Below are 19299 nucleotides of genomic sequence, written 5' to 3'. Positions count from 1 at the left end.
ATTTTGGAACAAAACCCTATCGTTTCCAATTCCCAAACAAAAACTGTCTTTGTCCTCTGAAAGGTCCTCACAACCTCCTCCAAATGCTTGACTGAAACTAGGCCTTCGACGGGGCAGAAACCACGATATTCAAAATGTCCATTTCTAAGGGAGGGCTCTAAATCGGTTATTCTTCACGCCAATTAAAACGGAGATTGAAAGCTCCGCCCAAGGCTTAAGCTCCCGGAACCGAGTCTTCAGTGAGGCCAGGGAAGCGCGTCCGCCAACCCGGAGCCACAGGACCCCAAACTGGAGGACCCGTGAGGCCCAGGGCGCCCGCGCCGAAGCCCCAGCCTCACCGAAGCCCCGCCCCGCCGAGGCCCCGCCCCCGGTGCTGCCATAGAAACCCAGAAAGCGCCATGGCTGCCGCCGGTCTGGGAGGAGAGCTTTTGACACTGCCGACGGTACCCAAGTCACCGTCACTTGCGCCACGTCCAGCCGCTCCCATGCGAGGGAGGCCTAAGAAGTGTCTGGTCTATCCGCATCCCCCGAAGAGGTCCCGCGTGTCTCCGTCGGTTCTGCGCTGGCTCCAGGGCCTGGATCTCAGCTTCTTCCCCAGAAACATCAACAGGTGCTGGAGCAGGGCCGGCCCCCGCCGCCTGGCGGGAGCCTCGGTCGGAGCAGAGCAGCCCCGGGGTCCGCGCAGGGGCTTTCTCCTGGGATTGCCCCCGCCCACTCACCACACACACACACACACACACCCCCCCACACACACAGCTTGCTTTCTTAGGGAGCTAACCTAAAAAAAATAGGATGGAGCATTTCACTCAATCGGTCAATCAATCATTACAGAGACTTGAGCTAATACAGACTGCTTTGGTGACTACAAAAAAAGTAAAAGAGTCCAGGCTCTTTCTTCAGAGACACTGGACATTAATACTAGTGGCAGTTAATATTTGCTCTGGGCGTGCAAACTAAATTCCATAAAAATAATGACTTTGTTGCAGGCAAGGACTCTGGTTTACTAATTTCGGTATTCCTCAAGAAAGACACGCCTGAAAATTTCAGTGTACCTAGGTATCACATGGGCATCTTGTTAAAATTCAGGTTCGATACAAATGAATAGTTTGGGGTTCATAAAAAGAACACCATGGCCTTTGGTGTGTGTCATCTTACCCAAAGGTTATTCCATAGCAGGTCCTCCTTGGAGCAAGGGTACAACAACATTCTGTAAGTTGCTGCCAGTATAGTATATTAAATTGGTGTTAATGAACCATAATCACAAACTGTGTAAGTAACTGCATTTTATTTCCTTATTTTTATGGATCAGGGATTTTTCAAATGGCTTCCTGATAGCAGAAATATTCACTGTACACTACCCCTGGGACCTTAAATTGTCATCCTTTAAAAACGGAACGTCTTTAAAAGTCAAGTTGGATAACTGGGCGCAGTTGGAAAAGGTAAATTAGCAACCAATGACACTTTTAACTGTTGAAAAGTTTATGTTTGAATAGGTGTATTCTTGAGGTCGTGGATTTCTCTGTATATGCGTGTGTGGCCGTGTTTTAGGACGCAATGCAGCTGGGTAGGCAGCTTGTTTCCTTGTATTGAAAAGAAGGTTATTAAAGTTTATGTCATGAGTCACCTGTGAAACTGAGCATACTCATTTCAAATTGGAGCGGGATATAATGGTTGATTCTCTTGCTGAGTAATAATAACTTAATTAACATGTTAAACCTCAAAATATTAGTTGAGGATTAAAGGGGGATTAAAGTGAATTCACAGTAATTGGAGATTTTTATAGAACTTCTTATGGTGAAAGTATTCTCTTTCTACTATTACAGTTCCTGGCGAGAAAAAAACTTAGATTACCTAAAGAACTAATCCACGGAACAATTCATTGTAAAGCCGGAGTACCTGAAATACTGATACAGGAGGTGTACACCTTGTTAACACATCGAGAGTGAGTTATTTGGAATTTTCTAGTAATGTGAAACTTTTGATAATATAAATCTTATTACTAAAATGGGGCTTGTCAACAATATTTATTTTTTTATTTCCAGAATTAAAAGTATCCAGGATGACCTTGTGAATTTCACAGACTACAGTTACCAGATGCAGTTGCCCCTGGTCTCCAGATCGACAGCTTCAAAGTCTATTAAAGATAACATTAGGTTATCAGAATTAATAGGCAATCCGAACAAGCTCAATAATGAACGTAAAGTAGAGTTCCTCCTCCTTTTACAAATGTTGCAAAGAAAATTGAGCAGAAAACTGAATCCAAGTAAGTTTTCTTGGAAATAGTCAACTGGGTTCTTCCAAGCGTAAGAAGGCTCTTCTTGAGCACAGATGAAAGAAAAGCCTGCCACTGTGCCCTGATTCGTAGACTTGTTGTAATTTCATCTACTGTGACTTTTATTGTTATTAATTCAGTCATACTTATTACCATATATGTATTCATATCTATCATATTATTTTGTGCTTTTAATTTGTTCTCTGTTTCTTGTTTTTGTCTTACCTATTTTTCTTCTTCTTTTGGACTGAACTTTTATCCAAAGACGTTTTTCCTCCCTACTAATTTGGAAAATTATAAATTTCTACTCTCTTTAGTGCTACGCTAGAAACTTTAACATGCCTATTTATCTTAGTCTAAGAGTAATATCTTTATTCTCTTCCTCAAACTGTAAGGACCTTACAACACTAGGACACTGACCAATCCCTACCAGCCCCCTCCCCACTTCAGTTCTTTTGTTCAGCATTTTCGTTTTGTCAAGTTATTTTTTTAACACTGCAAAATCAGGTATCATTATTTTTTATACCGAATACTTGTTTACATTTAATCTGTCTCACTATTACTTCCACTCACTGGGTCTTGTCGGAATTCCTGGATCGAAACACAACCATTCCATTTAGTCATCAGTTTAAATGTCCATCTTAGTGCAGAGCTAACCTCTCTCTCTGCTGTCTTCTTTGGAACACATGTTCTCTTTAGCCACGGACATACCTCAACACTTTCGATTCTTGAACAGAATTCTGTTATCACCGGTGTTGATTTTTGAGAATGCTGATTTCAAGCTGGCAAATAATTAATTGTGATAATCACAGTTCTGGGAATGACCAGGGTGGTGTTTAAGCATAAACAGGGCATGGCTGATGAGCAGAAATGACCTTAGACACGTCTTCCAGCCTCGGTGAGGGTGAGCTGCTGAGGAGTAGGTGATCTTTAGAAGCACAGTGAAGCTGATGCCCAAGTGCTGCAGTTGACAGAATTAGTTAATAAGACATACGGGAAACATGGAAAATAATTTTGTCACTATTTTTACAGTATAAAAATGTTTGCAAAATGAAATAGATACTGTATGGTTTTACTTATATGAAATATACAAACATGTAAAGCTAACCTATGATGATAGAAGTCAAGACAGAGTTTTAGTTTTAGGGTACTGTATGGGAGAGACAGGAAGCGATTTTGGGGTGCTAGCACTATACTATTTCTGGATCTGGGTGATGGCATCCCAGGTATGTATTCACTCCAAAAATTCATCTGTAAACATAAACAAAATTCAACTGTAAACATACGATTTGTTCATTTTTCTGTACATATATTACTATTGAATGAAAGCTTATTGGGACTTCCAGTGGTTAAGACTCCGTGCTTCCAATGCAGGGGCGTGGGTTCAATCCCTGGTGAGGGAAATAAGATCCCACATGCTGTGTGGCCAAAATATTTTTTAAAAATAAAATTAAAAATAAATTGGCTGAATTAAAAAAAAAAAAAGCTTAACAAAAGACTAATAGGAACATAGGGATACTGTCTTTAAAGTAACTTTTTTTTTTTTCTTTTTTTTGCGGTACGCGGGCCTCTCACTGTTGTGGCCTCTCCCGTTGCGGAGCACAGGCTCCGGACGTGCAGGCTCAGCGGCCATGGCTCACGGGCCCAGCCATTCTGCGGCATGTGGGATCTTCCCAGACCGGGGCACGAACCCGTGTACCCTGCATCGGCAGGCGGACTCTCAACCACTGCGCCACCAGGGAAGCCCTAAAGTAACTTTTTTAAAGCAACTATTTTGTGCATCAGAGATGTGAACCATGGTGGAGAGGGTTATTAACCTACATATCCACACTGCTCTCAGGAATATGATACAACAGATGTCTAAATAATTTGCTTAATTTCAAATTGTGGTGTCGTACTTTGACCATGGCCATAGTGAATTTTTAAGAAAGAATTTTTGTTTACATTTTATAGAATGGTTTGAGGTCAAACCAACACTGGGAGAATCGACTTTCAGTCATGGTCCTGCCCAAGCCTGTGGGTGCAAATGTAATTCAGTCGTTTCGAAGGAAAGAGTTGCTCCTGTGTGTAAGTTTTTTAAAAGTTTTTCCACTTGTTAAAAATGATGTTTTGGGGTTTTATTGTTTGTTTAAAATTTCAAAATAGTTAAAATGTTGGTCTAGGCATTCAGTCTAGGACGGTGCGGTAGGTTGGTGTGTGTGCTTTTGGATAGGTGGCGGGAGCATGCTGTCCGCTAAGAACCAGTCACAACAGGGGAAAATCCCAGGCCAGCGCTGCCCCGCCTGCTACTATAGGAGCCATTTCAATTCCGATTTCAGCTTAAAACAAGTGCGCCTGAAACAGGGGAAGCTCGTTGGCAGAGCTCAAAACTCAATCCTGTAGCAGCTGGATGATGAATCAGTCCTAAGGCAGATACAGACAACCTGCACACCTAGACGTCCCCATCACTTGTTTTACAAGAAGCCACGAGTTTAAATCCTGTTAATTCAGAAAGCACTTAACACCAAAGCAAACTGTAGCCAAACGAGGGCCGAAGTCAGCCTCTGCCTGACTTTTTGGTACAGCCTGCAAGTTAAGAATGGTTCTTACATGTTTAAATGGTTGACAACATACACCAAAATTGCACATAATGGTACTGAAATCACAGCCTGTTCATCTGAGAAGCTTCTAATTATCAAATAGAGTGGGAACAATTAATTGTAAGAAAGGTTACCTTTTTTTTTTAACACTTAAGTTCCTCTCTTTGTTTACCGAAATCTAGCATCTAGCAAAATAGTGCGCCAAGGGAATGTGGATTTCTTAGTTGCCACTGGCCCCTCATGTTAGAACTGAGTCACCTCAAGAGTCTGAGTGGCCGGCTTGGATGCCTCAGTGCAGAATTCTAGAAACCGAATTCTGAATTCTGCATAGTTGCCAAATCTAAGCACTATTAAAACCGCGGCACTGTTGCCTCACCTGCTTTCTGAAGCAACATCTAAAAATAGTTGAGTCATATTCAGGATCAGAGGCACCAAAATAAGCCCTGGGTATTTTTAGGCTCCACCGATGACTTTTGGAGATGGTGGCATTCAGGTTTTGTATTTCCGACTACTGTCACGCATGCTTTAAATATTCTGTTTACCAGGCATTTAGACTAACCTGTGCTCAGCCTGTTGCCAGTCGTTCTGCATATGTCTGGTATGTTAGAAACACAGATGGTCGTATACAATATTTAGTAACCACAAATGGATTTTAATGTTGTTTATTTAAATATTACACCAAATACAGGTAATGGTGGCAATCCACTTAAAGAAATTCACATGAAGCGAGCCGGAAAACGTTCTTCTGACTCTATGAAACCTATCAGATCAGAAGCATGGAAAGGGGACACAGAAGAGCACCTGTCTGATGGGCTTTGAAGAAGCGATGCCACCACCTCTTGCCACTCTAAAGGGATACCGTCACCTAGTCTTGGATATATGTCAATAATAAGTAAATTAAAGGGGTGTCTTATCTATAGTTGGGCTGAAGAACGTATTTTTTAATTCAATTCAACAACCATTTATTCAACACCTGCACCTAGTAGTGTTGAAAATACAAAATCAGTTTAATTAGTATAGAATGAACAAAAATAATTTTAAAGGTACAATTAAACATAATTCACCAAGACGAGTGAGAATTCTTTCTCATAAATTTTGTAGGAATGGCGAATCTACTTTGTGATATGTTTTCCTCACTAGAAAGAGAAGAGCCATGCTACGAATATGCCTGATAGTATTTATTTACACGTTATGTTCATCAACAAAATTATTCTGAATGATTATTACTGTTATACATAGGCCCATAGAAAATCTTGCCCACTTCCATAAATAACTTTACTTAAGCCATCAAAAAAAAAATAGTCATCTTTCCTGTTGATACTGAGTTGTGGGGAAGGAAAATCATGGTTTACTTGGTGTTTAGCAAACAATTCAGTTTGATTTTAAAAAATGCCTCCTGCTTGCTGCCATGCCCCATATTTTTACTGAAGGGAGACAGAAGCAGTGATATACTGACAGACTGATGATCATTCATATATTCTCGGTAATTTAAAATTCATATTTGGAAAATTTCCTTCAAGTGGAATTATTCACGTTTTTATGCTATCTCATTAATAGTGTCATTTGACTTCCAAGATGAGTATTACTAATGCTGAATCCCATGATATGCCTGTCAATTTCCAACAAAACTCTATTCATCTTTCTGCATTTTTGAAGCCTTAGAGAGTTTAATTCAGATTTCTACCTCCAGAGACTTCCTTGTTTAATCTTACCCTTCTGGATAGGTAACATTTAGTAAAAGAAATTAACGAGAGCCCTGATGAAATTGATGACTTCTTGGGAAAGGTTTAGAAAATTATGAGAATAATTTTTAAACCATAAAATATAGTTCCTTAGGAAAGGATTTTAGAAACAAGTCTTCTGAAGCTCAGCTAGAGAAACGTCCAGAGAAAAGGATTAGATTTGGATAAACAGTCAAACAATAGGTTTCTTTATTCTCTTGACTCTGTTCAATCTCCTGAAAAAGCTACTCACTCATGGCCTGACCCTGGTTAAGTTCCCAAGACCCCTGTGGGACCTACGGAGAGTTTTGAAAATACAGGAGAGTCTGGAAGCTTCATATCATAGTGACTAAGGACATGAAGGAAGTGGGGATATGGTGAAAGTAGGTAACATCAAGAGCTTCTTAAGATGAGTTGTGTCAACAGAAGCCAACACTTCAGGCAAATCTAAGGAAGGTCATTTTCTTCACAAAGATCTTTGACAGAAGGAAGCAGTGAACTATTCTCAGAGCTACAGCTGCCCCTATAGGAACAGAACCTTTCAGTCGATTGGCAGAATGCTTATCACGGGAATGGAAGCTTCTGTGATATGCTGTTTATATTAATTAGTAAGCCTCTTTTTTCTCTCTTTTATACTAATTCTCTCTTCTATACTAATTCTCTCTTGTATACTAAACACTGTAGTCAGTGTTTCTTACAAGTGGAGAATCACCCTCCTGAACAGTCCAATCATCACATGATTTTTCTAGGTCTCTAAGCAGGGTCATAACCCAGATGGACAGCGCAGCCCTTCATACCTCTGATGACTTTAACCCAGAATTTAGCGAGAGATGGTGTCCTCTCACTGGTGGTTCTAGGGACAAGACTGATGTTCATCTTAGCAGTTAACTGTGTCATATCTGGCTTTAACTGCAGTATTTATTAAAATCATTGTCTAATGAGACTTCTTTCATAAAAGCATACTTAAACTTGCAAAATAATTTGTCCACATTATCAGTAATGTCCACATTATCAGACACCTTCAAATAAAAACAAGTTCATGTTCTTTGTTTGGGTTTTCATGCATACTAAATATAACAATGAAATTTAACTTTATAAATTTGTAAAACTTTTGTTTTTCGTATTAAGACACATACAGATCAACATAGTCAATGACATTTTATGAAGAATTAATAGTCATAATATTAAGGTATAGAACATTGTTGAAGTCAAGGAATAATAGAATTGCATTTGAATCAATCAAATTTAGGCTTTAGACAAATACTGGGTTATACCTCAATGGTCTGCATGTGCTAAAGAGTTGTAAGATCTTTTTCATACTTTACACATTAAAATATTATTTCTTGCATTCATTAAAAATACAGAAGAATGTAACAATTGTTTATATATGTATAACTTAATACCTTTTAAGTATTTAAAGCACAGATTAGGGTTTTTAATCTATTTTAAAACAAAACAGAGAATGATAGCAGGATTTAGACTGCCACTTTTTAAGTGAGGAGATTTCAGTGCATATATGCCAATTAATAATACCCCTCACCTAAAAAAAAAAAAGAAATCTGAATTACACGTATCACTAAGGGTTAAAAAGTACTTCTCAGATACGATTTACATTACCCATTGCATCTCTGAGTTGTATACGTTCTCTCCTATAACATTAACTATTTTCTTTATAAAATGGAATTAAAGGCTAAAATGCTTTTTTTGTGGAGTTAGAAGTAGGTCAGTGTGATAGACAGGTACATAATATATATTGTTTTCTGTTTTAAGAAGCTTAAGAAAAATTTTAAAGTATTTTAAATGCAACAAGTTTAAAGATAATAAAAACCACCATTATTCTAGTTATATGAGCTTACTCCCTAATTAGACAAAACACCTGTATTATAAATCTTGTAAAACAGCTTGAGTGTCAAAGTACTATTCCTCCTAGTGTGGATTCATTTCGTAAATTTTGAAGTCAGAATTCTAGTACAATTGAAATACTTGTCGTCACGCCTCAGGCTTTTTAAAAATATCGACAGATGCACTATTTTAATAAATATTTTTAAAACTTGAATTTACATAATATATCCCAAATTTCAACTAATATCCTACTTACAGAAATTTATTTGAAACTAATTTTCATCAAATAAATTGTTTATTATAACTATATTATAATGTAACTTGATTAGCGATTATGTGGATATTAAATACATTAATCAAAATTAATATTCATAAATACCAAATATCTTTTTAAATAGTGAATTATCATCAAATGCAAATTTTCACATAGATTTCACTGCATTTTGTGTTTTTCGCCTCCAATGTTTTTCATGCTTATATAGCCTATTCCTTTATAATTAGACATTTGAGTTTCAGCTGCAGAACTTGGGAATGTTTTCTCTTTAAAAAAATAAAACTCAAAAGTACTTTGCATACCCATTTATTGATATATATTAAACTTATAACTGAAAACTTCGATTAAATATGAGCTAAAGCTAGTGGTTTACTATACATTTTATAGAGGACAATACCAGTGTTTGTTAACTTGAAGATCAGTTGTACACACCTTACATTTCGATACTTCAAGATGTTCAGTCACCCAAACACTCTAAGCGCCTACTGCACGTCAAGCACGATTCTAGGTGTTGCACTATTTTATAAGTTTCAGTGTTTCAACAACAGAATATTTGGTACCTTTCGTGCTTTGTGAAAAGTTGATATGCTCTTTTAGATTTGTCAGTCCTTCATAATTTAAATATTACCTTCCTCCCAAATAAGGAGACACCTATTTTTCCTTGAAATTATATAAATATTTTATTTGTTGAAGTTAACGAATAAAATCAACTGTGAGTCCCCACTTCCCACCTCCTCCTCCAGACCTTTGGCTCTTGGACAACAAAGGTTAAAGGTAATACTAACCGGAAAAAGGTCTTTAAAAAAACAATTAAGTGTGAGAAAAACCTTCTGTCAAAATGGGTTGAGTCGTATTCCAGTCCCCAAAGGTGAGAATGGGTTCACCTTTGCCCACATCAGAGCGTCATTCAAGGAGATGGTGGATTTCCCATCTTCAAGGAAAAATACAGGGCCCTGCACAGTGACAGTTAAGGGAAGAGAAGATGAGATTATGAATTTGCAATATGTTTTTAAACTTCCAGAAACAGACTCACGCGAATAAAAAACCACTGGTGATATTTAAGCAACACTGATAGGAAATTTATAAATAAGAGAAAAATTAGATTCTTTGAATTGCCACCAAATAGAGAAACATTTTAAAATATTTTAACATTATGCCCTGATGTCTTTCAAAATAGAATTTAGTTTTATAATTTGAATTCGTTAATTACAATGGCGCTGTCAGTGGCAATAGGTATTGCTAACCTATTAATTACTACAAAGTTAACATTTATAAAGGCATATATGCCTAATAATAGATTTTAATATACTTCACTCTTTTAATCATACAGCCTACATCAATACAACTGGGAAAATTATTTAAGCCAGAAATTCAACCTGCTCTCCAGAAGATGAAAAATACACTGCTATATATGTGTATATATAATTCAAAGTCCTGTCAACCCTGTGATATACTAGCATATCTATAATTTAGTTATATCAGCTATTTTGTATGTCGAGGGTAGTTCTGAAGAACTAAATCCAAAAAAAACTTTCAATGTGTATCCCCCAGCTCTTAGAAGGAAAAGCATGATTTTACAAACACAGAATGCAATAAAAACTTACTTTCTTCATTACTTTCTAAAGTTATCAGGTTTTTTATCATGATTTCAAATGATAACAGCTTGTTGTTAGTAAATTATTTCTAGATATTAGGAAATCCATTATATGAAGTAGGCAGCTTCCTATTCACAGGGACTTGAAATTTTAGTTTTAAGCAGAACACATTGATTTTCTGCAGGAACAGAAATATCCTAGGAGGGTAGCCCCCCTCCCGCACCTCTGAATCAGTCATTTGCGCCCTAGTGTATGTAAGATAATGAGTAGATCCTTTCCTAATGTGTGTGTAAGTGCAGAGAGGTTAGCCTGTGGAGTAGGTCATCTGTCTGTCTCAGATGGAGAAAAAGTCCTGAAGAGGAGAAAGAAACAGGAAAGTGTCCACTAGAAGTACATGCAGGGCGGTGAGTGGCACTGAAAATGTATTCTGAAAACTGCATAATGGTTTTTGCTCTTAATCATAAGTTCTTGAATTTACTGCTTTGGTTCTTTATCTCTGAACATAAGTGGATAAGCACGTATACAACTAAGTGTTCTGTCTGTGGTTTGGAATATATTGCTGTGTCTGAAGACTTAGTTTGTTTCTGGTGTCAAGTCAAGCTATAGTCAGAGTTTACATTAGCAGCAAGATATTTAATTGGAGTGATTATCCCCCCACGTACCTTTCTCCATTGACCTGGCATGTCAGTGTTAGAAATGTAATTAGCTACGTTACGTTAGAAATACAAGAGTCCACTTAGTAAAATGTGAATGTGCCCAAGAGGTGGCGTTCTTTTAGTCCCACCTGGTCTCCATTAGCATTTCATTGGGATTCAGCTTGGTTTACTTCTTGGGGACACCTATAACCGGTCCTGGCTCTGGGATGATGAAGGCTCCTCTATTTTCTGGAGATAATGGCACCCCTGGGTCACACTGGGAGGCTCTGGCATCGTTCACCATCATTACTTTGATTGGGCATGAGGGACCATTCCTTGGGAATTAGCCATCCCTCATGATTGATCCCCGTAATTTTTAACTGCTGAAAAGTTCCGTAAATCAATGTAAGAATATGCATAATATATCAATGATATATTATACATCTAACAGTTGTTAATTGCTTTCTTTGTGTTTATAAAATACAAATGGAGACAATAAAGTTAAATTTAATCTACTGAGATATAATAATTTGTAACTGTGTTGACTATTGCTTTGTCTTTCTTATTTAATTTCCCTAAGGATATGATCTATATGTATTTTAAAACATTTGTTACTAAGTATATCTATTATATGAATTGCTTTTATGATAACAGTACCATGACTATGTCTCTGAATTTATTTCAAGGAGAGAGAAAACATTTATACCAAATATGGAAGCATTGAGGGCAATACTTTCTCACTGGGCCTCAGGTCTCTTTATAGGTACCTACTTTTATTCAGGTTGTGCTTATTTTAAGATCACATTTCAAAAAATAATGAAACAAATAAAAATGATGAACATGCACAATTTATGCCTGACATCATGCTGTACCTGGATTTTTAATCCTGTAAAACAAGAGATGTGAATATCAGAATGACTCGGTAGGTTTGACCCGGTCACATAATCTGGTCCAATAATTCCTCTGAGCGGTTCTTCTTTTAGTCTCTTCAGTAAAGTTGCATAAACCATTCTTTGTGAATCAGAAGGGGGTGTATGTGGAGCTTCTTCTGATGATCTGTATTTTCAACAGATATTCCATTTTTAGTTTTGCAGAATCACAGGGTTGTTAAGGTTTAGATTAGAAAACAGTCCCTGATGATTATTTAGTTCTCCTTTATGAAACATGGCAAATCAACTTTAGACTCAAAGTATAGTAAAATGAAGGACTTAAAAAAGGCAGGAAAGAGCGTTGTAAATTATTACTGAATATAGGCTCAACGACACAAGATTCATTATCCTGCCAAGATAAATAATGAGACAACCAAACTGTCAATAAGTCTGTCTGTCATATTAAGTGATACCTTCTGTATCCCAATTTTTATATCAGCTTCACTCACCGGTTGATGGATCGTGTGCAAGCTCTCCACGCATCCAATTCCTCAGAAAGGTGTTCGATTTTTATAGGCACTGACACCTTCCGACGTTTCAATAGCTGACTGAAACATGTGAAACAGACATTAACATCTACCATCCAAGACAAAGACAGCAAAAGAGCAAATGAACTTTAAATAACTGCAATTTCAGGTTTAACAACTGTTGTTCACAAATCTATGTGTATATGTAAATATATACATGTAGGGGGGTGTGTGTGCGTGCAAGTCCCTGGCAGGTCAAAGATATCCAATAAATATTGGTTGGATGACAGGCCGGGTATTGCTGAGTAACAGCCACGGCCAGCTACGGTGCGGTCCAGTGTGTCTCCGTATTAAAAATGACTCTTAGAAAGCAAGTGGAACAGTAAGAAAAGAATGTCAATTAGCGGAAAGCAATGGAAATGCTGACTTCAATTCTTTAAAGACAAGGATGTGTGAAAAAAAGCAGTGAGACAGTGACAGCAATGATCCATCACATCTGTGTATAGAAAACTGGAAAACAGATACAATTTGTTAATTATGAGGCTGTAGGTAAGGAATTACTAGTCCTAGTTTCCATAAGTTACAAACTCAGTATGTTTTTCAAGGAACTAGTTGGTTGAAATTTAAAAGTAAAAGCTGTTTAGGAGATAAAAAGAAAAAGAACATAAGACCTTACAGGTGATATAAGACTAAAAGTAAGCATTTCTATAATTTATATCTTGTGGTTAACTCTTGCTGGTTTGTCATCATTCTGCTGGGACATGATCAGAATTGGTGAGAAAAAATATATAAATACCCTCCCCCCACACACATACCCCTAACATTTCAGTAATATTATCTCAAATCAGTTGGTAGCTTGTTTTTTTTTTCAACCTCAAATTATTGACTTAAAAATTTTTTATTGATAATGTAGCTTGGCTCCAAAACAAATTCTTTAAATCCTATGGTTTCCCTGTCTACAGTTCTGCACTTGGTAGTACTTTGTCTCCCCAGTAGTTTTTGATGATCTACTGTAGATAGAGCACTGTTAAAGAGTGAGGAGAAAAACCCAGGTAACTAGGTGGACAGAGCACTGTGAAAATACCAGAGAAAAGCTTACATGTGTACACGGGGAATCACAAGGGTTTCACTTTGGCTGGAGCAGGGAACACGTAGAAGGACACAGTGGGTGATAAGGATGGAATGTGACTTCTGTGGAATTTCAAAGTAAGACTAAGGATCTAAAATGTTATCTGTTCACTAGTGGGGAGTCTCACCATCAGGGAGGCTAATGCAACTGTTGTAGGGGTGACAGGAGGAGCGGGGGTAGGGTGACTAGAGGAAGGGCTACCACAGGGGACAGTTAGTGAAGACGGTAGGTGTGGGTCCCAGAGAATGAGAAACGTGCGGGTGTGGGAACTTACTGCATAATTGGATGTTGACAGCGAGGAAGAACACCTAACCCTGAACCTGAGCATTTAATTCTGGACGACAGAAGTATAACGACATCATCAGAAGAAAGAGCGAACCCAGGAGGAATAGATGTGAGAAGGAAGATGGCTTTAATTCTGAGCGCACTGAGGTTAGCGAGCTGCGGGGCGTCCAGCCAGGCGCTGTACCTGCCTACAGAAGGGTGAGTCGTCCGCACAGAGGTGAGAGGGTGGGTTCTGAGGGACAGAGTACAGGCAGGTCCCGGAGCTCGCGTTCCTCTCTCTGGGATAACACGTTTCTAACCCAGCCACACTGTCGCAAGTCTCTCCTGCCTTAGGAATAAAATGCCTTCCTTGCATTGGTGATATGTTTTCAAGGGACCATTTTCTCTTTTTCATTACCAAAGTCATATAGAACTGAACATAGCTCATTAAATAATATTAATTCCATGTGATACATCCTAGTGTTCTTACAATATATTTTCTAAATATTGTTAAAAGTTACTTTCGAATTGTGGTCATGCTGCCTGCGTAGATCTCTCCTTGAGCGCCCTGACAGCAGGAATGTCTGCTGCCCCCTGGTCAGGCCCACAGCTACACCAGACCTCCCCCCGGGGGCACTGGATTTTATTTTCGAGTACAACAAGCTTTAAGCACAATGGCCGATGGTCAGCAAGCTGTGAGAAAACACAGGAGTTTGGCAGGTAGGTTATACCTGAATACAATATGCTTCGCACTTTTGTACTGTAGAGATGGGAAAGCTAAAATACACAGTTTTTCATCTTCTTTTGAAAGTAGGGTTACACCGTCCTGGCCAGTGGGTTGTAGATGCCCAGCCCTAAGGAAGACTTTCCTTCCTGAGTCAAAGGGTCCTGCCCTCTGTGGTCTCCATCCTTTCACCCTTACCACTCCTTCTGCTTCGAATGTAGACCTAATACCCAGAGGGCTGGGAACTACCTGGTAACCTTGGGTCGCTCAGGCAAGAGGAAGGAAGCCAAGAATGTCGGAGTTGAAAGAAGCGGAGAATCCAGATCCTTGATGGAATCTGCCCGAGAATGCCTACCTCGAGCGTCTTGACGTAAGACCAGGAACCCTTAGTGTTTAAGCTGGAATTAGGATTTCTATTATTTACACCCCAGTTCACTGCTAATTCATATCGTTTACTGCTGCTTTATTATGAAGCACATGCTTAGTAAATACATGGATGAGTGCAAAATGTATTTGTTGCTTCTATGATGCACTTAGACACTAACCATCTCAGTGAAAGGTACTTGTCTAATTTCACAGTAGAAGAGAACCTGCTCTCACCTCGTGTACTCATAAAGTGCCGGGACGATGCTTTGGTACTGTCTTCTGATAGCCAGCAAAGCACCAACGTATCCACATAGTATCAGCAGTTCATTTCGAGCTCTAAAAGAGAATATATTTATTTTGAAAGATTCCGTAACTTGAGGTAAGAACATTGCTCCCATATACAGTTATTCTACTTGTGGCTCTATATTTTGATGGGTGACATTTATAGCAAAATATGCTTAGAAAATTTTCTAAACTTGAAGATGTTTTATTCATCAGCTAACTCCTATTCAGACATGTACACAATAACATAAATTGTATTTTGAAATAAAAGTCTTTAAGTAATATTTAACTCTGCCTTCTTGTTTTTCTCTCTTCCTTGTCTCTTCCTTCATGTAATTTCTCCCCGAGTGATGCACTGGGTCGGACTGACGGATTCCTGGCATACTGTACAGACTGCAGGGGACGGCAGAGAACACCTCCTGCACACCCAGCTGGGGAAGTTTGCCAAAGTTTCACAGGCTCTGCAGCAACTTTTCCACAAGGCATTGCAACAAAAATAGCCCAAAGCCTCTAGTATAAATATATGTGGTCTCGGGATTTTAGTTACATGGATAACAATGTCCTTAAATGATACTTGAATACAAGGATAGTGTCTATTTTTTAATTTCTAGCACTTTCACTCCTTTCCCCAACCTAGTATGCTTTGCACACATGGAGATTTAAGAGATATGACCACTAGACAGACCACCGAGGACATGAGGTCCGGAACCATCCCAAAGCTCCGAATTGGCCCTATTTGAACCAGGTGTGTATATGTGTGTCTGTGTGTACATACACATAAGACACTAGGTATTAGGAAATGGGACCACTAAGATTCACTATTTGTTTCAAACTACCTCCGTATTTTTACTTAAGGATAACACAAATTAAAATGTAATTTTTCTACACATGCACCTATCTGTCCAAGATGATCTTATTTCCTGATCTGAACACCAAAAACAATACAGCCGGGACCTTCCCTGGTGGCACAGTGGTTAAGAATTCACCTGCCAATGCAGGGGACATGGGTTCGATCCCTGGTCCAGGAAGATCCCACATGCCGCGGAGGAACTAAGCCTGTGTGCCACAACTGCTGAACCCGCGTGCCACAACTACTGAAGCCCCTGCACCTACAGCCCGTGCTCCGCTACAAGAGAAGCCACTGCAATGAGAAGCCCACGCACCGCAACGAAGAGTAGCCTGCGCTCGCCGCCAACTAGAGAAAGCCCGCGCGCAGCAAGAAAGACCCAACGCAGCCAAAAATAAATTAATTAAAAAAAAACAATACAGCCATTCCGAAACATTACGTAAGCTCAGTTACGCATTTTGGAGAAAAAGTACTCACTCAGTACATGTATGCAGGAGTAATTTTTCAGTACGAACATAACTCAGTAGGTCAAGAACGGGGTAAATGGTATCCAAAGTCCAATTGGAACTACTGATGGATCCTGGCAAAATAAAACCAAATAAAGATTCTCTAAATAATAGGATTAAAACTCGTTCATCCAATTTTTAACTTATGTAATGGATTCTTTTCTGGTCAACGCTGTCTACTTCTTTATTTTCTAGATCACAATCAGGTCCCGATACCAAACACGCAGCAATCTCTTTCCTCTTTAAATTCAGGACAGCTAGTGCTTGGTTTTAAGCCTTTTTATCGATATGAATGAAAATACCAAATAAAAGAGTAGATTTTAAATTATACTACCAACTGAACACGTACCTTTGATGAAGTCAATACCAATAGGAAGGGCTTTCTCAGGTTCTTGACTTAACAAGTAATACTTTATAGTTTCAAATATATTGCCATCGGCATGGGCTGTCTCAGCTAATTGCATACATTCTTCTACTGTGGGTAGCTTGCACTAGAAAATAATTGGTTTGATGACACTGTTACTAAAATTTATAGGGATAAAAGCAATAGTATTAAGTGCTAAATGTTTCCAATATGCCTCCTTATTAAAGTTGCTGAGAACAGATGTAAATGAAACAATTTGTACTAAAAGCATACACTTATGGGAATATCTTTAAGATCTAATAACAATAAATAGGGTATTACCTAATGAGTCAGTAGTTTTAATCACACAAATACCTAATAAAAGAGGTGAAAGTAGGGCTTCCCTGGTGGCACAGTGGTTGAGAGTCCGCCTGCCGATGCAGGGGACGCGGGTTCGTGTCCCGGTCCGGGAAGATCCCACATGCCGCGGAACGGCTGGGCCCGTGAGCCATGGCCGCTGAGCCTGCGCATCCGGAGCCTGTGCTCCGCAATGGGAGAGGCCACAACAGTGAGAGGCCCGAGTACCGCAAAAAAAAAAAAAAAAAAAAAAAAAAAAAAGCTAAAAAAACAAAAAAAAAACAACCCCAAAGAGGTGGAAGTAAATTGTCCTGATTGTGATACTAGAATTAGTACCTGCAAATGTAATTGAGCAGGAAATGCTGAAATTAGTTACTTTAGAACAAATATACTGACCAGTCTCAAAAACTACATTAAATGTAGAAAACATAAAAGGTGCATGCTTACGTGTTCTCTACACAGTGATTTACTTTCACTTGGCCTTGAGACAAAGCAACTTTATTTCGAGTAGGACAAGCTCTCAACGTTTTTAGCTTTGACATTCCGAAATGCCACAAAGTGGAGATCTGAGTCTACGAATTCATTACTGTAAAATGAAAAGCAATACTCCCAATCTTTTCAAATAATGTTTTTTTCTGTTAAAACTGAGAGTCTACTCCACCTTCATGTAAGTTTTTCTGCTTCCATAACGTAGACAGGAATTAAGTTATAAATTAGTAACTTAACAACTCAAATCAATATTTTAACTTAAGTTATAAATTAATTTTAGATAAAATTCTGACTTGTTCATGATATGTGCAGTTTAGGTGTTAAAGTTTGTTGGTTTGTTTCTAAGCAACACAGGCATAGTTTACTGCTGTCTTACTAGTCTTTGGCAACCACTGAGACGGAGCTTCCACCGCAAAAAATATTTTGTGCTGTGACCGCAGATGATGTGGTTCATCCACAGTTAGGTCATCTGTCTCCTCTCCTTGGAGATTTGTCACTCTATTTCCTTCTCACTATTTTTTACACCCCCGTAAGTTACTAAAATGGTTTATTCAATTTGTTTATTCCACAGCTTCATATTTTCCGTTGTTTAAAATTTAAGTAAACTGAATATTTTAGATCCCTCAAACTCTCTCAAAAAAATTACAACAAACTAAACTAAAAGAGCTCTCATGTATGTGACATTTCATATTGTTTCCCCATCTTTATTCACTGAATGCCAGTTATTTACTGAGCAACTACTATGTGCTAGGAACTGTGCCTGGTTAGAAAGAAAAAAGTTTCTTCACTTTGCTATATGCTCTGAGAGTAGAGAGAATTAGCAAATGGTTCCCACTGAAATTTCATTCTGACACATAATATGATAAGAAGAGTAGGTTGATCATTCCTGTAATTCTTATCCTATCTTAAAATTCCAAAAGCTATATGACTTAATATTTAAATATAATTTTTAGGGGAGTTCCCTGGTGGCCTAGTGGTTAGGATTCTGGGCTTTCACTACCATGGCCCGGGTTCAGTCCCTGGTTGGTGAGCTGAGATCCCGCAAGCCACTTGGCACAGCCAAAATATACTGTAATTAATACAATCTCCCTATTGTTGAACATTTTGATTGCTTTTGTATGTAATCTTGGTATATAAATTCCTGTATTCGTAATGGAGCATTTTTAAAAAGCACTTTAGAATAAGCATGCCAATTTTATTATACTTCACTGATTCTTTTAAAGATCTTAAACTGCCTATTTTTAAAGTTAGCATACATGTACCTTAAGATGCAAAGTGGAAAGGGCTTGGGATGTGAAGTTACAAACGTTGAAGTTCTCACCCCACCGTTAACTAGTTAAAAGTTCCGGGCTTCCCTGGTGGCGCAGTGGTTGAGAGTCCGCCTACCGATGCAGGGGACACAGGTTCATGCCCCGGTCCGGGAGGATCCCATATGCCGCGGAGCGGCTGGGCCCGTGAGCCATGGCCACTGAGCCTGCGCGTCCGGAGGCTGTGCTCCGCAACGGGAGAGGCCACAACAGTGAGAGGCCCGCGTACCGCAAAAAAAAAAAAAAAAAGTTCCTTACCTTCTCTGAGTTCACTTTCTTTATAAATTAGGAACAGTATCCCCTGCTTTTCAGAGTTTCATGAGAATTAAGTAACAGATAGATAACAGATGTGAAAATTTAGAACAGTTCCA

The 19299-nt window shown here is 38.7% G+C and overlaps 2 protein-coding genes across 6 annotated transcripts in view; one reads left to right on the top strand and one right to left on the bottom strand.

Moving 5' to 3' along the window:
• Positions 1-227: 227 nt before the first annotated feature.
• On the top strand, positions 228-5770 carry SPATA4 (spermatogenesis associated 4). 2 transcript variants are annotated; one of them, XM_049704156.1, is made up of 6 exons: positions 228-610; positions 1310-1439; positions 1824-1942; positions 2043-2263; positions 4226-4335; positions 5540-5770. In XM_049704156.1, exons 1-6 carry the CDS (start codon positions 399-401, stop codon positions 5573-5575), a joined length of 828 nt encoding a protein of 275 aa, XP_049560113.1. In that variant the 5' UTR covers positions 228-398; the 3' UTR covers positions 5576-5770. The 2 variants fall into 2 exon arrangements, with proteins under 2 accessions (XP_049560113.1, XP_012392598.3); XM_012537144.3 differs by having other exon boundaries at positions 242-610; positions 4226-4339.
• WDR17 (WD repeat domain 17) overlaps positions 2257-19299 on the bottom strand; it is an 85588-nt gene continuing 68545 nt past the window's right edge. For 3 of the 4 annotated variants that reach the window (XM_049704153.1, XM_049704154.1, XM_049704155.1), the window contains 6 exons: positions 16782-16923; positions 16404-16506; positions 15032-15133; positions 12297-12395; positions 11791-11974; positions 9447-9641 (listed from right to left, as the gene is read on the bottom strand). In XM_049704153.1, the coding sequence (XP_049560110.1) occupies positions 9522-9641; positions 11791-11974; positions 12297-12395; positions 15032-15133; positions 16404-16506; positions 16782-16923 (750 nt within the window). In that variant the 3' untranslated portion in view covers positions 9447-9521. Of the gene's footprint in view, positions 3524-9446; positions 9642-11790; positions 11975-12296; positions 12396-15031; positions 15134-16403; positions 16507-16781; positions 16924-19299 lie in introns of those variants that run through there. The other variant, XM_049704152.1, reaches the window with a different exon arrangement.

The sequence above is a fragment of the Orcinus orca genome, chromosome 21 (genome assembly GCF_937001465.1).
Source record: "Orcinus orca chromosome 21, mOrcOrc1.1, whole genome shotgun sequence".
Taxonomy (NCBI): domain Eukaryota; kingdom Metazoa; phylum Chordata; class Mammalia; order Artiodactyla; family Delphinidae; genus Orcinus; species Orcinus orca.
This window is presented reverse-complemented; position numbering and strand designations above follow the sequence as displayed.